The sequence below is a fragment of the Mustela nigripes genome, chromosome 15 (assembly GCF_022355385.1).
Source record: "Mustela nigripes isolate SB6536 chromosome 15, MUSNIG.SB6536, whole genome shotgun sequence".
Taxonomy (NCBI): Eukaryota; Metazoa; Chordata; class Mammalia; order Carnivora; family Mustelidae; genus Mustela; species Mustela nigripes.
The window spans coordinates 11685419-11705422 of record NC_081571.1 but is presented as its reverse complement, the minus strand read 5'-3'; the positions used below and the strand labels follow the sequence as shown (position 1 = coordinate 11705422).

Below are 20004 nucleotides of genomic sequence, written 5' to 3'. Positions count from 1 at the left end.
GCAAACTGGATGCATTCTGAGACTCCTTCTAGTCTTAAGTATTAAAAGTTGAATGAGTGAGGAAAATTGTAAAAGGCATGAGATTTAAAGTAGTACTGAGAATTTGATAATGGCATAGAAGAAGTATGAGTGAAAGAATCTGGGAATTGATACCCCCAGCAAAAGGGCAAGTACTCACCTTGAGGGGAATATGGTGCAAGGCTCAAATGATGACAAGTCCAGACAAATACAAGAGATAAAGAAATCTAAAAGATTCTTCCTGTGTCCTACCCTGTTTTATTGTAGTTCTAGGTGATTAGAGGCAAGAGAAAGAACTATATAGTAGATACTAAAATAGGATGTGTCTAGAACTACTCAGATGAGATACTATCTGTAAGGAAAACTTCTGGTGTATAGTTGATATTCAGTAAATACTAATTTCCTTCCCCATGATTTTAGGCTTTAAGCCAAAAAACGTACACTGTCCTATTTCTACTAAGAACAGGAGATAGAGAACAGAAAATTGTCATCCTTCTGAAATAATGTGAACATAATGTTATGAATATAGGAAAAGGTACTCTCTTCCTTCCCCAGTGTCCTCCTTATTGCTTTGCCTTTGCCGGTTCTCTTTCTCCTATCTATCATTTAATATCTTCAGTGCTTGGTTGACAGAAACAGTTGTACTGAACGAACTGTTGTTCTTAATTAAGTGAGTCATAAGACCTGAAAGTCTTTCTCAAAACAAAGGTTTCCCTAGATACAGATCCAGTGTCCCAGAGAGACTACTTTGGTTTCATTCAAATTCACTATTTAGTTGATAGTATGTATAGGAAATTAGACAACTACACTTGCATATTGAAATCTGGTTAAAGCAGCTAGTTTGAATCCTATAGTCAGGTTTTAAAGTGATATAGAACTGTAATTCAATTTCAGAACCCACATGTTTTCTATTTACAGAATTTGGAACTTGAAAAATTGTAATTTTAAGAATAATTTGCAGGGTTTCTCAAGAAAATACATTGTTCAGCCTTCACATGAAATTTTAATTATAAAAAAGTCTCCCAAACTTATTTTAAAATAAATGTGTATTATAAAGTATTTAAAGAGAGAGCATTGTATTGTTGGTATAATGTGATCTACTTAACTAATGATGGTTATGAGGATAACAATGATTGATAACTTATGATAATAGCTAATTAGGCACTGACTGTGTGCCAGTGCCTTATAAATGCCTTATAAATTTTGAGTTACATTATTTGATTCTGAACTGTACTTATAAGAACCCAGTGGTTTCTTTGTTTCTTCAGTGATGAGGAAAAAAAATTAATCTACATTTTCTAGCTGGCAAGTAGGCTAATTTAATATTGTTGTTAATTCATTTGCATAACTCAACAGTTTCTTGTTTATTGTTCAGTGCTCAAAAAATAATTTAATGACGAAATAGTTGACAGGGTCATATAATTTAAAAAGCATTAAATGTTGCATTGGAATGTTGTTCTCTACCTGTATTTTAAAAATGAGTTAAATATTCTGGAAATTCACATGCCAACCAAAATGAGATGTCGTAAAAGTTTTACTTGGGAACTTAAACTGGAGAACTGTCTCGCCTCCCCTTTGCCTGTTGTTCAGGTTAGGTAAGTGTTTTTACAAATAAAAAGGAATTCCACTCAGTTTTTACCTATAAAGATTTCATATTTCATGTATATTAGAATCAACATCATGCTGAGTACTAAAAAGAATATAGAAAAAGATACTGTAGTTTCAATCCATTTAGCAAATCCCAGTGTACCTTAGTTTATGACTCCATAAACAAGTAAATTCATAGACAAGAATTCGGGTGTATTTTCTTAGAAGTTAAAATCTGTTTCCATGGATGCTTTATATAACTTCTTCATAAATAGGATTGCTGCTATTCCAATGGGGAATAGGAATGCTTCTTAGCTTCTCTAATTCTATTTTGAAATTCTTTTTCCATTTCTTCAAAAATTTAGTTTCATTATTTCATCTAGGAGGATGAGGCTCAGGAGGATTTGTTCGTGCTGTCCTGTCTCAAACACATGTGAGCCAGAGCGTGTGTGGATTGGGGTGGGGAGTGTGGGGCACCAAGCATTCCATGCACAAGAAACCACCTGTGTAAAGGCCTTAAGACAAGTAAGAACTTGGCACTTTCGAGCAACTGAGAGAAGGTACCTGTGGTTGGACCATAGTGAGGGCAAGAGTGGTTGAGATGTTGCTGGAGAATAATATGGAGACATTGGTAAGGAGTTTGCTGGGACCACCTGGTTCACTTGACCCGAGTGGTTAACATCAAATATTGTGTTGTTAGCACATTCAGGTTCAAATCTTAGCTTGTCCACTTACTAAAGTCTCTAAATTCATTCCTACAACTCTAAAATGGGGTAGTAATACCTGCTTCAGAAATGGGCTAGGTGAGTCGTAACTAAGGGCAATACCCGAAGGACAGTAAAACCACACAATAAGTGGCAAGTGTTAGCATTTCTCCTTCTTTGTTCACTGTGCCATATAGACCTTACTCTGGAATGTCAGACTCACAGGTCCTCCTTTTGTTGTTTTAAAAATTAATTCAGCTAATATTTATGAGCACTTAAAATTTTATATCCTAGCTACCCTCTCCCCCATAATTATGTTTTTATGTCTCTCTCACAGCTTCAAGGTTACAAAATCCTTAAGGCACCAAGCACAGTGTCTGTTTCAGAAAATGCTTGAATAAATGAACAACTAAAAGAAAGTTTATGAAATATATGATTACCATATTTTAGCACTGCAGTTGTTTGAATAATTTGTTTTAAAACAGTCCTATGTGAAAAAAAAAGCACATTTCTCTCTCATTCCATTTTTCTGTAATGTTTAGTAAAAATTCAAAATATGTCATTTACAAATCTGTAACTCTAGGAACAAGAAAACATGCTTATCTATTTTTAAATTTATACATTGTCTTAAAATAAGTCACTGGTAGACTTATATCCTTTTTTCTAGATCAAGTAGCTATTTTCATACAATGTAATTTTTTAAAAAGCATTATTCATCTTCAAATGCAAATAAGAATAAGACCGACATATAATACTACATAAATCTTCAGCCAGTTGAGTGCCAGTTTTTTAAAACATCTTATTTGGAGATATTTATAGATTCACATGCACTTGTTAAAAGAAACAGTACAGAGAAATCCCATATACCCTTCACCTGGGTTTCCTTGCTGGTACTGTCATCTTACATAACTGTAGTATAGTCTCAAAGTCCACAGATTCATTCAGATTTCTCCAGTTTTTCATGCACTTGTTTGTGTGTATGCATTTAGTTCTGTGTAGTTTTATCACATGTGCAGATTCATATGACCACTCAACCACAGTAAGAGACAGAACAGTTCATCCCAAGTGTCCCTTGTGCTTCCCTTTTATAGATAGAGCCACCCCTCCCCCTTCCCCTCTTCCTAAAACCTCACTACCACTAACCTATTCTCCATTCCATAGTTTTGTCATTTCAAGAATATTATATATTTGGAGTTGTATAGTATGTAACCTTTGGGGGTTAGCTTTATTTACTCTGTATAATCCCCTTGAGTTTTAAATTGAGAGCTTTTGAAAAGTGACTTGCAAAGAAAGTCTAACATCTTTCCACTGGCCACTTGCGCTTGCCTTTTAGCAAAGAAAGGCAGGAATGAGCACTACAAAGGCAAAAATTTCTTCATTTGAATGTTGGGAATTCCTTCCCTCCTTCCTTCTTTTTAAGATTTCATTTATTTGATAGAATATACTAGGGGAGGGCGGAATTCCTTTTCTGATCAACCTGTTGATCTCTTGGTAGAAAACAGTCACTTTTCTTTTACAGGGCATGGTCTATCTCCATACTTGTCTGTTTCATTTCCAAAGACCACTCCAGTTCATCTTCCACTTTCCCTGTTTACTTCCTCTTTTTTCAGCCTGACAAGTTGAAAACAGATTGTTGTGTGAATTAAGTTCTAGAGATGTCTCTAGATTGTTATAGCCTGACAAATAGAGATAACAATTTGATCAAAAACTTCTTTTTTTTTTTTTAACTGAAATACATGCATAGGAGTTTGTGTCATTTCCATTGGCCTTACAGGAAATGATTAAGGTTGCTACCTCACTAAAAGTCTTGTTTGGATTTTATTTTGCCTCAAAAGTAACTATGAAATGTATCTTTCATTTGGATAATCTGAACACCATCCCTTGGAAATTTTATTACATAATAGGAGCTCCATCTCATATCAAGTAATTCGGAGTCTTGATTAACAGTTTTATTTTTAGACAAGTATGTACATGTAGTGTATCACATTTTAAGCTGTAAATAAGAGTTGTTTTTAATCCATTGTCAATGTGTCAAGAATTCTAGGACCCCACAAGCAAAAGTTCTTTTAAGGTATTTTATTGACTTAGCATGGCTTCAAAGAAGTAAAAAAAAAAATTTCATTAATATTTAATGGAACATAATCTTTTAAGGGAAACTAGCTCACATGTATAGGAATTGCCATACATTTACTGAGAGGAACTATAATTGACATTATTTATCTGAATGAGCTTGAGAAAGTTCTTACTATTATATAGGAGTAATTAAGTACTGACCACCCTGTGTATCCAGATGTTTATCTGGGTGATTGCTTTCGAGATTTTTTCTAAAGAAAGCATGGAAATTTAGTGTTTTCCTCCTTTGGTGTTAACAGCCCTAAGGTACACTTGCCTGTGTACTGAGGCAGATGTATACTTGTAGTCTCGGAGGAAGGTTGTCACCCAGACATAAACACAGGAACAAGTCCAGACTCATCCAATAATCTTCCATATCAATAATCCTGTCTTTAGCTTCATTTAAAAATTAGGCACAATTAGAAATAATTTTGCTTTTGAAAATGCCTTACTAAATTATAGTATTTTATATAAACATGTTACTGACAATGAAGATCCAAAGCCTAACAAATTAAGCACTGAGGTGTTTACATGTTGGAACTATCCCTCTGTCCATACAACTACCAAAAAATGATTATTAACCATTCCCATTCTTTTTTTTTTTTTTTTAAGATTTATTTTATTTATTATTTTAAGAGTGGGGGTTGGGAGAGGGAGAGAGAATCTCAAGCAGAGTCCCTTCTGAGCTTGGAGCCTGATTCTGGTCTCCATCTCACCACCCCTGAATTCATGACCTGAGCTGAAATCAAGAGTCAGACCCTTAACCGACTGAGCCACCCAGGTGCCCCCTCCCATTCCCATTCCACATAACACAGCATTTGATAAAATGTCCAGAATGCTGAAACCTTCATTTGAATCTTAGTGCTGATCTTTCCAGTCTACATTTCCACTTGCTTATTGAAACGAAAGAAACTAAAATATTAGTCAACAAATACTGAACACCTACTATATATCACCCATTGTTCTAGGCAGCAAAAATGTTTCAGGCAATGTGTGACTTCACTCAGCAATTTAAGTTTGTGGGTTTATTGCTGTTATTTTTAATTTGGGACATAAACTTCTTTCCTGAAGCAGTCTTTAACTGTTATTGTCAGTTTTAGATTGTTTTAAATGTAATATTTGATGATTTCTTAGATTTATGTATTTATAGACTTAGAGTTTTCATATTTTCTTTTTTCCCTACCCAAAGGGGTAATTAAGTTCTCAGTAGATTTTGAAATCTTACCTTGCATCTTGTTTTGAATTTGTAGCCCAGAGCTCTACCATGAGTTACAAACTTTAATGTTTTCTGGGGCCAGGCAGGTATCATAAGTGTATGCTATGAAGAAGGCCAGTGTGAGTAAGTAGGGCTCAGTAGGGTCTGTGTCAAACTAAAACGTTTATGTCCCCCTGTAAACATTAAAAAAAAAAGTTTTTAAACCTGTCAAACACAGCGAAGGGCCCAAAGTTTCCAACATTCTGAAAATCTAGATGCGCATGAATTCTTTAGACCATTGATTTTGAAACACAAAAATGAAATAATCATTTTACTGGTAACAGTGATATATATTAGTTTTAAAATAAATGCTGGGAATTTTGCTGCATGAACGATTTATGGTGTGGGTGATGTGTATTATTTAGTTTAATATATTGTGGATACCTTTCCATGTCACATCATGTAGATCTATACCTCGTGTTGTTTAACAACTAGAGATTTCTATAGTAAGGATATACCATCAGCTATTTTTCCATTTCCGTATTGATGGATAATAGGGAAAGACTGAAGTATGCTTTGGCATTGTCTTTGCAGATTCTAAGAATTAAGTCCTTTTTCCTCCCCTTTTTCTTTGTTACTTTTAAACATTATAATTTGAATAAAAGCCCAATAGAGATTAGTTCTAAACTTAGAAGACGATTCTGAGAAAAAGTAGATTTATATCATTTATATAACTCTTAGGAAGCTTGAATTTAATTATTTTTTTTTCTCGTTAAACACATGGCTGAACCATTATGAGGGGCATAATTTCTTGGACATTAATGGCTGAAGGATCCTTATATAATAGTTTGATTCCATTAAAAGATTCCATATAAATTCAAAGTATATAGTATATATTTATCAATATCACATATAAAGAGACAGCTATAAATAGTATATCTCTTGAGAACTGAAATTCATATTGTAGAGATCTTGCGTTCCTTGCTTTAAGAATCACTCATTACTTGTTTGTTTTATAAAATAAATAAGTGGTGCTTCCTTTTTTTTTTTTTAAGATTTTTTTATTTACTTATTTGACAGACAAGAGATCACAAGTAAGCAGAGAGAGAGGAAATGGGCTCCCCGCTGAGCAGAGAGCCTGAAGCGGGGCCCAGGACCCTGGGATCATGACCTGAGCTGAAGGCAGAGGCTTTAACCCACTGAGCCACCCAGGCGCCCTAAGTGGTGCTTTCTTAAAATTTAATCATTCTTATAAACTTACTTGAATTTTGTTCAGATGGAACTTAAAACAACTTTTTTAAGTTGTATTACTGTATTACTGATTGTATTACTTCCTGTATTACGCTTTGGTCTAATTTCAAATTTCATTCTGATTTAAAAAGGCAGCAAGAAATTCTTACTGGACATATAGAAAGAGCTTTTCACCTGGAATATAGATTTCTTTTTCTGTTATCTTCTAAAAAACTTTTCATGGAAATAGAATGCACATACAGTTAGAATATAATTTCTAGTATAGAGTCTAGTTCTCCTCCATCTAATGTGGGATCCAGTCACATCCCAGTAAATGAGAAATTGTTTGTGCTTTTAGCACTTTTCTAGAGGAGATATTTTATAACTTTCAGTACATTTGAGGCATTGGGAATGGCATTGGCCATGTTGGTGGTAGATAGTAAACCAGTGACCTGGCCTCTAAATGACTCTGTGGTAGGCACCAATTTATTCATTGTAGACTTGGCCATCTTAAAGATCTTCTGGTATTTTTTTAGAAGCAAAAAGTATTGGTAACTGAAGAAGAGAGCTTGGCTAACCTGGGACCAGGCACAATTCAAACCGGTACAATGACATTCTCTGTTGTTTATATATAAAGAAGCTGGGCTAGTCCCAGGACTCAGCTCTGGACTAGACTCAACTTTTGGGAAGGCCTTATTTCCTCTCTTAACAGAGGCCCAGAAGTATAGAAAATCCCACTTGCATTTCTGTAACTTATAAGGAAATGAGTGATGTCACGGTTTTTAAAAATAAATCATATAATTATGGATAGAGAAAAAAATTTAAAAATGAACATTTAGAAATGTTTTACAAAAGGTATAAACAGACATATTTACTTGGAAGTGTAAATTCACTGGACCACAAAAATTTTAATTCCATTATTTACCTTAGGTTATTCACTGAGGATGAATCTCTGTCCTTTGTCACTCATAGCTTCTCCTCTGCCCTCCCACAATAAATGATCAGGCGTTTGGATTTAACATATTATTGATTCCTCCTTTAACCATTGTAAAGTTCTTTACTGTTTCTGGTTAATTTGTTTACATTTGAATAATTTTTGTAGGATAAAAAGTTATATTGGGGCACCTGGTTGGCTCAGTGGATTAAGCTGCTGCCTTCGGCTCAGGTCATGATCTCGGGGTCCTGGGATGGAGCCCCGCATCGGGCTCTCTGCTCAGCGGGGAGCCTGCTTCCCTCTCTCTCTCTGCCTGCCTCTCCCGTCTGCTTGTGATCTCTCTCTGTCAAATAAATAAATAAAATCTTAAAAAAAAAAAAGTTATATTAATTCATTGTTTTTAATTCATTATTTTTTCTAAGTAGATTATCAACTAAATTTTTCTTCTGTTTAGTGATGTGACCTGCAGCATCACCACTTTTGTTAGTTTTTCAGTGGAAAATATGTATGCTAAAGTAATAGTGATAACCTACAAAAGCCCAACTCTGAACATTGTTGGAGTAGTTAAAATATAAAAGCATAATGAATTTTGGTTTTCCTTTTATTTATTATGACAAACATATCTGCCCTCCCCCATATATTTAAACAGTGGAAATGAAATCATATGCCAAATTGTCATTCTTTAAAAAAAAAAAAAAAGTCTTTACAGAATTTAAATAGATAAAACCAGAAAATAGCATTAGTAATAGTTCAGAATGTGATTGAAATGAAAAACCTAGGAGTCATTTTTATTTACTTTCAAAATTTCAAGATTTGTATTAAAAGAATCCTTGTCTTCTTTCAGATAAATTTGCGCCTCATCTTGGTAAGCGGGAAAACAAAAGAGTTCCTGTTTTCTCCTAATGATTCTGCTTCTGACATTGCAAAGCATGTGTATGACAATTGGCCAATGGGTGAGTGGTGTTTTTCTCTTGAGAATGAATAATGTTAATTCTTTATGCCCTACCTCGTTTCACAAACATTTTGAAAAAGTTATGAAGACTTTAAAAAAAACAGATAATTGAGAGATTAGTCTTGGGAGTTAAAGGGGAAGGAACACTGTTATTTGTCACTTTGTTCTTCAGCTACTTTATTGCAAAATGGGGAAGGAGCCGGTATGCAAAATCTGTTTTTGCCTTAGAACCATTTTAATATGAATGAAAATTGTTTTTTTAAAAAAAACACAAAGTAGCTAACAGATGCACATAACTTTCATATCAGTAAATCTGTTTATACCAAAACACAAAGTAAAAGATAATAAAAATTATTTTTAACAAGTTAAACTATTTTCTCATTGGTCTATCCTATCTATAACTATAACCTATTTAAAATTGAGTTTGACATAAGTTAATCTCTAATTCATGTCACTTCGTGTGTCCTCTGAACGACAAGGGCAAGAAGGTATAAAATCCATTTATGCATTGCATTTTCAAGTCAGTATCCATGACAAACAAAATTTGAGGGAGTCGAGGAGTGGTATTCTTACTTTCTCTGATTCTTTACCATGTGATAGGACTTTGCCTTGCCATCCTACAGTGAGTCTTTAGCTTGTTTTTTTCCTTCGAACTTTCCCTAAGTCAGCTTGGTCCTTTTTAGGGCATGTATTATAGTGATATCAATGTTTCAGCTGATTTAACTTAATTTTACTGGCCAAAGCAGTTTGGACTTTTAAGGGACAAGACTCATTTCAACAAAGAACACAGTGTATTCAAAATGAATCAATCAGATCAGTGTTTCTCAACCTTAAATAATATATGGAACTCCTTTAGAGGAAAAAATTCCTATAGATTCCCTAGTGCTGACTTAAATTATTTTTATTACAATTTTTTTTAAAGATAGAAACATAAAACCCATTTAAGATGCTTTATCCTTATTAACGCATTTACAACCATAAGACTAAAACAGATCTAGAAAGAGAATGCAAATATACTTCTAAAACCAATAATGTTTAAAGTAACAGCATTAATGATATATTTTTGCTAAAATCAACTCACTGCTTGTGCCATGAATATAGATAGTACTGTTGAGATTGGCATGCCTCTGCTCCTGCTTGCTCTACAAGGACCCAGTTGTCTGCAGATTCACCACAAAACCTTCATTTACTTTGTGCCCGATTGTCATTTAGCCTTCACTTAGCAAGAATGCATTGTTTATGTATTTAGTGAACCTCTGTTCTTTTCTTACTAGCCTCTTGACAATTAAAGAAGTATGCTTGGCGCCATAAACTGCATATCTGGGCAATAAATCCAAAGACTGTAGTTGGTTATAAAATGATTATTTGAATTATCTAGATATTCTCTTCCAGATTATCATTAAAATAAAAACATGGTTTAAAACTTCTTGAGGAGGGCTTTCAGAACCATGCCTCTGTTGTTCTTGAACTCAGGATTCATAGACATACATTTAAGAAAAACTGATCTGGACAAATACTTTCAATTGACTGGATCTTTCTTCCCTTGATAATTAAGGGACTAGTCAATGTTAGTTCCTAAATCAGGTTAGAGGTAAGAAAGGAATTCAGAAAAGCTGAAGTAGACTAAACTTGGGGCTCTTAGGATATGGGAATTTCCTCATAGCCAGGCACAACAGTAACTAGGAAAAGCATTTTTAAATACTTGTCTAATAGTGATGTTATACTAAATGTGATGTAGAAGATTACTTTTGTGATATGGGGAGGAGAGGGTAAAGATCAGTTTTGACATCTATGGTATTGTAGAAAAGATTACACAAGACAAAAAAGGGCAGTTCCTCTAAAAAATTCATGTTTAGGGAGCAGCATTATAACTTGTGGTTAAAAAAAAAGTACTTTTACCTTCATAATTGTTTGACTTAGATATTAGAATTCCTTAAGAATTCCTGCAGGACTCAAATGCAGGTGTTTGTCATAAATAGTGTCCTAAATCAGTGAGCTAGCCAACTCCCAGCATTGGAAATTGATTTTATCAATCCCACCTTACTTAGTTTCACCACACAAATTTTTGAGCCCGGCCTTTCCTAAGTTTGCCACTTCACCCAGCAACTTTGGGCAATGCAGGGAAAACAATTTTTGTTTTACCTAAAATATTTAACAATCTAGTTCTACATTTTATCTCATAATAGGTCAGCAAATGTAAATATTTGTTGGCGCTAATAATGAAAGTATAGTAAATATTAAATCCAGTAGAAGAAAACACTTGGTGCCATATAATTTGGAAAGATTTTTTCTTGGTCTGCTCTTAGGCAGTTTAGTGGAATATAGTTAATAGGTAGAATAGCTCTTACCAGCTCAGAGGTCCAAAAAAAAAAATCTGCTAAATATATGTTACCAGTTCCTGAAATGCCTCCTTAAAATATTGTCCTGTAGGTCTCTCTAAATTACAGATCCTCTGAGAGGAAAAGGTAGATAGCATATTAAACCCAATGAAGTATGTAGAAATCACAACACTCTGTATAAAATAGTGAAGTATGTAGCTTCAAGTTTTGCATCTCAAAAAAATACTTACAAATTTTTAGAGTATTTTTTTCTAATGAATTAGACACTGTCATTTGTCTTTATATGTATAGACACTTCAATCTTGACCTGGAATAGTCTGTTAAATGGTAATTTTGGGAGCAATGAATTCAGAGTAATCCATACTGAGGCTTAGTTGATCTTTCTTCTAGAAGAAGAGTTACTTGGGAGCACTAGTGTCAGAAGGCAACAGAGGCATACAAGTTGGGGAGGAAGGACCAGGAGAAAAAGCACCCGGGGCGGGGGTTGGGAGGTGCTAGAGAAGAAAGGACTCTGATTAATTTCTCCTGTCCCATTTCTGTTGTTCTGAGTCAGTGGGAGGCACACTTTTATCAAATTCATATTCATCATTTTGAACACTCAGAAGGAAAAGTGCTCTACTTACCTCTATTCTGTCGCTTCTCTTCAGGATATTTTAAACTCATCCTTGTATTGACAGCTCCTTCTTTAGGAAACAAACACATCATACAAGAATTCTTGAGAAAGATGATAATGGAATTCCTCAAACCTTTGTCACAATCAGAGCTTAAATTATTACATCTACCAGCTAGTGAAATCACTAACCCTCTACCCTATCACAATATAAGTGTCCTTAACTCAGTATTTTAACAGAGTAGTATTCCATATTTCATTATAACAGAAGTTGTACACAAAATGAAATATTCTGCTACCCATATTCTACTCACCAGTTTGTTTTTTGATTTTCTTTATAAGTATATTTGTGTATACCTTGTAATATTTTTCAGTTTTCTTCTGAATATTTTGGGTAAAGTGAACTTAGAGTAGTATCTTCTATAATGTTTATCACTTGGTTTCAGAAGATAGAATAATAAATCAATATTATCCAAAAGTAAACATTGTTAATTTTTTATTTTTAAAATTTGTGTTCTCTAGTTTTATTGAGGTACATTTTTTTGTTGTTATTCTATCAGTATATTAAAATCTTTGTTAAACTACTTGTCTCTAGCTTCAAATATATATTTTAACAGGTACAAAAATTGGAACATTATAGTATTTTCTGTTAATTACTGGTAATAGTAATTAATTTTCAAATGACATTTCTCTTTTCCTAGGATTAGATTTTCCCCAACTCATTCATTTTAATCTTTAAACTTCAGAACTATAAACAATGCAATAATACCTTAACACTGTCTCGAAATACACCTAACAAGTTCACTGCTTCTTTTCAGACTGGGAAGAAGAGCAGGTCAGCAGTCCAAATATTCTACGACTTATTTATCAAGGACGATTTCTGCATGGAAATGTCACATTAGGAGGTAATAGTCACCTTTGTAATGGGATTTAATGTCTGTCTCATGGCAGTGGCATCCATTTGTTTGTTTCAATGCTGTTGGCTGATTTTACAAAAAAAATTATTTCAAACTCATGAATTCTGCCTATTTTGGCAACTCTACTTCTTTACATTTTGCATTCTGTTGAATTTCATTTTAGCACTGTGAGAAGTGTTTACTCCCTTATAAAATAAACTCTCTCTCCTTAGATGTAGGAATCCATACCTATTATTTTGTAATTTTATTGTACTTCTGGATACTATATGTTAGATGCAATAGTTTTAACTTAAAGCCAGACACACAGAGTAGGCAAAGTTTATGATAATGCGTTTTCAGTCTGACTCTGTTATAATTGCCCATTTAGCAGAAATGAAGGTAAATGAGTTTCGCTAGAGAGACCTTGTAGTGTGAGGATTCAAAGAGCAGATTCAGAACCTGATCACTGGAGTTGTGCCTTGGCTCTGCTGCTTCCTGCTGTGGAATCTTGGGGAAGATGCTTAGCTTTCTTCATTGATAAAATGGGCTAACAATATTGCCTACCTCCTAGGGTTAAATTATATATTCAAAGCACTTAAAACAGTACTTGGCACACAGTGAACGCTTCTTTGGTATCACTGCTCTTTATATGTGATTGGAGACATATAGCTCAATAGTGCCCCCTTATGGGGTACATTCTCTACCATCAGCAGGTTTATTTTGTTTTTAGTTCCTGTTTTTCAAATATACTCTGATAATTAGAAATTTGTAGGTAAATGAAGTGATCCACTTTAATATTTTTCTGTAAATATAGTCTGACTTTTTTTCTCTAAACCTATCAATGAAATTGATCAATATAGCTGGGTGTTTGGTAAAGGTTGAATAACATCCAACTATGTGGTTTTTTTGGTCACAATTTTTCTTTTTAGTTTCCCTGTGTTCTTGAATGTGAATAATAAAGGAGAGAGTACACAGGGTCATGGTAATTATCTTCAAATACTGGAATGGCTGGTGTTGAAGAGTAGGCTAGCTTTGTATGGCTTGAGACTTGCTCTGTATAACCTTGAATTAGACTTAAGACCAACAGCTCGGGATCAAATGCAAATGCTATTCACTACAAAATAGAATTATTTGAGCATGTCAAGTTGCCTCAAGAAAGAATAGACCACTAAGGGAAAAGAGTGAAATCCTTGTTACTGGTTACATATAAGCAGTAGGTACAGCCATGGGTGGGGTTCAATCATTTTGTGGACCGTTAAACCAGGAGACCTGGGCATTCTTTGCCACTCTTGGGATTTTACGGTTCCAGTAAGTTTCAGATTTAATTTCTTTGTTACCAGGTTTCTTAAAACATAGCTCTGAATCCCCTTTTTTTTGAGATAAAACTTTTTAGTTCCATAGAATTTCAGTCTACTAAAGAAAAGGTGTGATAACAGTCTTACTAAGGATAAAGAAGATCAGCTACAAGTTTGACACTCAATACATTGCTGTTCATTCCTTCCCAAAATGTGATGGAGACTGTGGCATTCAGTCAGGAATCAACTAGGATACTTACTTAGAAATGCAGATTTCTACGTGCTGGCTAGTTGGAGGAGAGCTCTCTCTGTCTCTGCCCCTTTCTTGTCCCCTCCCCTTTCCCCCATCGCCCAGTGTACTGCTGAACTGAAATCCTGGGTGATTTTTATGTGAGGCTGAAAACTCCTGTTCTGGGAGCACCTGGGTGGCTCAGTCGGTTAAGCCTCTGCCTTCTGTTCAGGTCATGATCCCGGGGTCCTGGGAGTCTGCTTCTCCCCTTCTCCCTCTGCCTGTCCCCTGCAACTCGTACTCTCTCTTGCTGTTTCTCTCTCAAATGAATAAATAAAATATATAAAAGAAAAAAAAAAAGTCCAGTTTTAGATATTGTACAGAGTCAGAGTAGAAGCAGAAACATCCACAGTGAAGGAAAGAGAAAACCTTTTGAATTCTTCCTTTCCCTTCTTTGAAACCGTTATCATCCATATCCACTAATTCCAGTTAAAATTCAAATGGAAAAGAAAAATAATAATCCCCATCAATCAAATCTGTAGCCTCAAATGGTAAGCCACTCAGCAGCTTCCCAGGCCTGTCCAAACTTCTCTAAATGTACCTCTCCTCTCACTTACCTGTTTTCTGAGATCTGTCCTCCTCGCTTTCTCAAAATGAAGGTGATGATGAGGGTAATATTGACTGCGTGCTTTCTTTGGCCAAAGCCCTGATCTACACAGTGGTCCTTGACTATTTCAGTTAGTCAATACAGCTGTAAAGGACAAGTGATAGAATTACTGTCTCTGTTTGGGTAGAGGAAACTGAGGCCAGGGGAGCAGGTAGATGACTCGAGTGCTCATGACTCATCTCACATTGGCAAGTATTGGAGATGTGATTTTCAACCCAGATCCAGCTTACTAGAGTCCAGGAGATGATAGGAGACCGATATGCAACTTGAAGTTCAGTCTTTCCCAGTACATTTGACGAAAAACTTTATAATCCAAAGCTCTATTATTTGCATGTTAATGTTAAATAAGCCCTAGGGGATGATCCAGAAAAGGCCTCCTCTTATTTCATCAAAGTATGTATTTATGGACCATCATACTTCATTTGAACTTGAGAACTTAAGAGAATAGACTAAATAATGGCTGGCCAACTTTAAGTGAGCTAGAAACTCACCTTGATTATGAATAATATTGAAGATATTTAGGAGCCTTTTTCAATCTACATGTTAACCACCATCCTATGGAGCAAGACTTAAGAAGCAGGTAGCAGGAGGATGGTACTTGCTAAGTGATAATGGATGTCATAACTAAATCATCTCAATTATGGAAATAACTTTAAAAGTTAGATATACTGGCTGCTTCTAATTTTACACACAGAATAACAAAGCAATTCACCATGAAACTTAACGTCTGTATTTGCTTAAGTGGTTCGTGGATACATGGTGTGTGTTATATCATTCTGTGTCTGAAGCATTTCATAATAAATTTTCTTATTATGAATGAAAAAACCTTTTAAGTTAAGACTTGATTAGATAACAGTGATTATTAGTAATGCCAAGATAGTGGTTCTCTTAAATTAACTGTTTAAAGAAAATTGTTTTCTCATTGAAAAATATAGGGTTGATAATAAATATTTAAAATTGAGTTTGTTGCTTTTTTTATTTCTACATTATAGTTGCCTGTTCAGTGCAGTAATTTTATTAGGTGCTGCATATTAGACAGATAATTAGATTCAGAAACAAATGTCTCTTAATCTAAACTTTTCCCTAATCTAGAAAAGGTATTCTCAGAAACTTTTTTTTAGCTCCTTTTCTCCTCTGAAGGTTATCTCCAATATTAATTAATGACATATTTTCTCTCGTCCCCTTCCTTCAACAGTATGATTATTGGTGTCAAACTAAGGGCCATAGCTGGGCACAATAATTTCTGAATTGTTTCTGATAATATTAACCCAATTTCATTTTCTAAGAGATGCTCTCACTGGTAAGAAGTTCAGTCTGCTGAGGAGGTCCTGCAAAGAGCGATCAGTTCTTTAAATGGTTTCAGTTCTGATTAGTGATTTCAGTAGGTCAGTATATATGTAACAGACTATCTTCTGTTTTTCCCATAGCATTAAAACTTCCTTTTGGCAAAACAACGGTGATGCATTTGGTGGCCAGAGAGACGTTGCCAGAGCCCAATTCTCAAGGTAATCCTCACACTGCAGAGGCTTCTCGCTCAAGCTGCTGAGACAGGCACTCAAAAATGGTTCCGTGTTTTTGGACCTTCTGAGGGAAAGGAAGTTTTCATTGTTTATGATCAGAGCTTGTTAAGCAAATAACCAGACATCCTGGAAACGGGCTATAATTAAAACAGCTATAATTATCATTATAGCTTTTTAATTTAAAAAAATTGCAAACCTTAAAAAAAAATTCTTACTATGTTTGGATGCCCCCCCTCCCCCCACCCCCTAATTTGAGCATTTTTATAAATCAGGCTTTTCTGCATTTTCTCCAGGTCAGAGGAATCGTGAAAAGACTGGAGAGAGTAATTGCTGTGTAATCCTGTAAACACTGTCCGCTACGTGTGCTGTGATGTAGTCTTTGTCTTTCATGCTGCTGGGACGGAAGAGACCCAACATTGCTTCAGAATCCCTTAGGGAGAGTCTGCCTGTAAACACATGGAACTGAATGATCTCATGAACACTGTCATCTTCTCGCATCAGAGTAAAAAGAACCAAGAACATTTTTCACTACGATTTTTTATTTCTAGTGTCTTTGTTTATGTTGAGCAGTTTTAAAATATGTTGGTTTATGAATGCTGTCAATCTCCGGGGGCAGAGTTAACAAGTTATCTTCCCTAGCGGAAGCCATTTTGCTGCCACAGAAACGTTCATCACCAGAACTAACAAATCAATATAGTTTGCACTAAAAAAGATTGACATTATTTTCTTCATCAGCAGAATTTGCAACATGGTTTATGGCACCTAGAAATTCTCAGAAATACAATATTCCACACTGGAAAACACTCAGCAATTAATGGAGTTAATTAGTGGGCCAGCTGGAGAGGGAGAAATGGAAAAGAAACTGAAATGTCGGGGGCGTTCTATCAGAGTCAGCCCCGGTGGCTGCACTGGCACAGAACACACAACTGAGTGTGACTGTTTTCATCGCAACACATGGAAAAACAAAATGTGCCTGCTGTTTAAAGCACTCAGCGGAGAGCTGATGAAACAAATTGCTTTTCCTTTCACACACGCACTCCTCAGTCACGCGGTCACCGAGTGCTTGTCCACGCAGCACAAAAGGAGTGCGAGTGCGCTTCCTAGCCTTAACGTGGGAGGGTCAATGCCATACTCGTAGACTTGTATTGCCGCGCAGAGATCATAGAAAACCTCATTTACTCATCAGTTTCATGTATTTGAAGATCAGCAAATTGAATTTTTCCATAATTATTGCTCGTCTGTAACTGTGTCCAGTGTCACACTCACTCATTAGAGTTCAAATGAATTCTTAAAATTAAAATAGTTCTCCATAGTAACTAATTTTGTTTCTTTATGTAGTTTGCATTTGGTATTAGTGCTTGCAATTGTATTAAAATCAAAAGCTGACTTTTAAGGCATCCCACATGATTGAGGATGCCATTCTTTTGTTTTGTACCAATAATTTAAAAATTGATATGCTAAACCAATTTGCACAGCACTAAAGCATGAGCTAGTTTCATCTAAACCTGTAAAAATATAAAAGATTTTATATTTTTTCACTGGGAAGAAATTCTTCCTGGATGAAATTACAAATATGTGTAGAATATATTTAATAAAAAACTTATAAAATACCTAACTATAGAACTTAAATATAGATTGGCGTGTAGTATATAGAACAATATTCCATATAAATAACTTTAGCCTTTATAAAAACGAAGTTGCAGGCTGACATTATGTTCTGTACTTAAGTAAGTGTCCATGACCCTTAAAAACATTCAGTGTAAATGGTTTCAAAAGGTCAGCTTTGTCTAAAGGTAATCAGGTTATTTTGTTCATTGTCAATGCTTTGATGAAAAGGCTTTATATGCAGTAGATCTACGAAAATACTGTTCATACTGATCAGAATTAAATTTGTATAGAGCAGAGTTTTAAAACGAATGTAAATAGCACCAAACATTTTCTTTCTGCAACCTGTACTTATAGATTCTTTCTGTAAACTAAAAAAAAAAAAATATATATATCGTAGTGCATTTCAGTGCTAATTTTAAAGGTCTTGGTTAAGTCAATTATTGTTTAAACACCGTCTTATCCATGTTAAAATTTGTTTTCTACTTTTGTTTCTGAATCTTTAAGAAATTTGTTTAATATTCTCTTGTTAGTTTCAGGAGTATTCACAATGTATCTTTGATATTTAACCTGGTTAATTTGCACACAGAGCAACAATGGATAGCATTATGCAGTCTCTGTTATCACTAAAATGTTGTATTCGGATGTTAAATATTTATATGCTTTGTTGACTAGCTCAAATGTGAATTCAGTTAGTGTTGACTAAAGAGGAAACTGATAGTTACTTAATTGGGCAATTAAGCCATTTATGGCTCTATTCTTCTTTTGTAAAACAAACTACTGGTAATTATTTTTAATACCTATTTTAATTCTAATTACTCTTCTGTCTTTCCAAAGTTAAAGACTATTAGTTAATTATGATTGAATTTTTATGATGGTTTAAAAATAATTATCTTTTAGTTTTCAATATATTTTTCTGTGTGTTCTCATGTTATAAATTTCCCTTTTACAAGACCTCAATTTAAAGTTTGCAAAATGGATAAACCGGTTCATTAGTAGAGAAGGAATTATGTCGCTTAATTCCTGATGACATTAACATTGTTGTGCAAAATGGAGAACAAAATAAAATAGCAGTAAAATTATATACTGAAAACACCAAAAATTTAGATGCCTTAATAGTATATCCATGAAAATACTCAACTATCCCTTTGAAAATAGTTCCTTGGACTGCCTGAGGTTAAAATATGATTAATCATATCCAAGGCTACTATTTGAAGATCCCTCTGCCAAAAATAACAGCTCACTTACCGAGAGGTAAAGGCTGCATAGATCCGTAATGTAAATAAAGCCTGAATTATGGGCCTGTGACCCTGCCCAGTGCTTGGTATCTAACTCACCTCTTTTACCTAAATTATCCTAGACTTTGTTAAGTGTTCTGGACAAGGCAAAGCTTTTCTTCTTTATTAAAACCTCAGCATGTCTCCTTGATCTGAATTATTTGCTTTCTGTTCAAGATAGGTTGTATCTTATCCTATCATGAAAAATAGAGTATCTAACATCGTCAGTCACATTAAATGAGGTTTTCTCATAACAAACATTTATCCTTAGTTTTATGTCATCTTGACCAATGTTGCAGTAATTTCTGTTAGCTGATTGTGGTAAACAATGTTTAATGTGAAAACAAATTAAAACTTTCTTCATCTGTTGTAGAATATTTTCTTCTTTTAAATAACTTCTATTTGCAATTTTGGTGTATTTCCCTGTTCTTTGTTTCTATTGCTTTTCTCTTCAATTTATTTTTATTACATTCTCTAGTAAAATCACCCTGCACCAGCCTTTATTCTTTCATTTTAACCAAAATCAAAGAGAAGTGATCAATCAGAATTTAGCATGCCTTCACACCATCCTTATTGGTTATTGTCACTGGCATGTCTTCAGTTTCTTTCCATTACCATTTTGTAATACAGTCGCTTGTTAGCCGAGCCGCAAACAGGTAGGAGGAGGGCTTGAGAGAAGAGTATATAACCTAGAATCGTGCCTGAAACAAGTATAGGCAGCTGGCTGCTCAGTATGGTCTCCCTGGCCCCGGGGGCAGTGGGCTTCTTGGTCAGGACAACAGGTGACCGCTGTGCCTGCCCCCCACCCCCGCCAGCCTCCTGGTGCGCTTTCTT

At 34.8% G+C, this 20004-nt stretch overlaps 1 protein-coding gene across 1 annotated transcript in view; it reads left to right on the top strand.

Annotated features, from left to right (window-relative positions):
- UBL3 (ubiquitin like 3) overlaps positions 1-19547 on the top strand; it is a 63723-nt gene extending 44176 nt beyond the window's left edge. The window contains exons 2-5 of the mRNA XM_059377521.1: positions 8625-8733; positions 12500-12586; positions 16196-16273; positions 16582-19547. Coding sequence (XP_059233504.1) covers positions 8625-8733; positions 12500-12586; positions 16196-16273; positions 16582-16634 — 327 coding nt within the window. The 3' untranslated portion in view covers positions 16635-19547. The remainder of the gene's footprint in view (positions 1-8624; positions 8734-12499; positions 12587-16195; positions 16274-16581) is intronic.
- Positions 19548-20004: the final 457 nt, after the last annotated feature.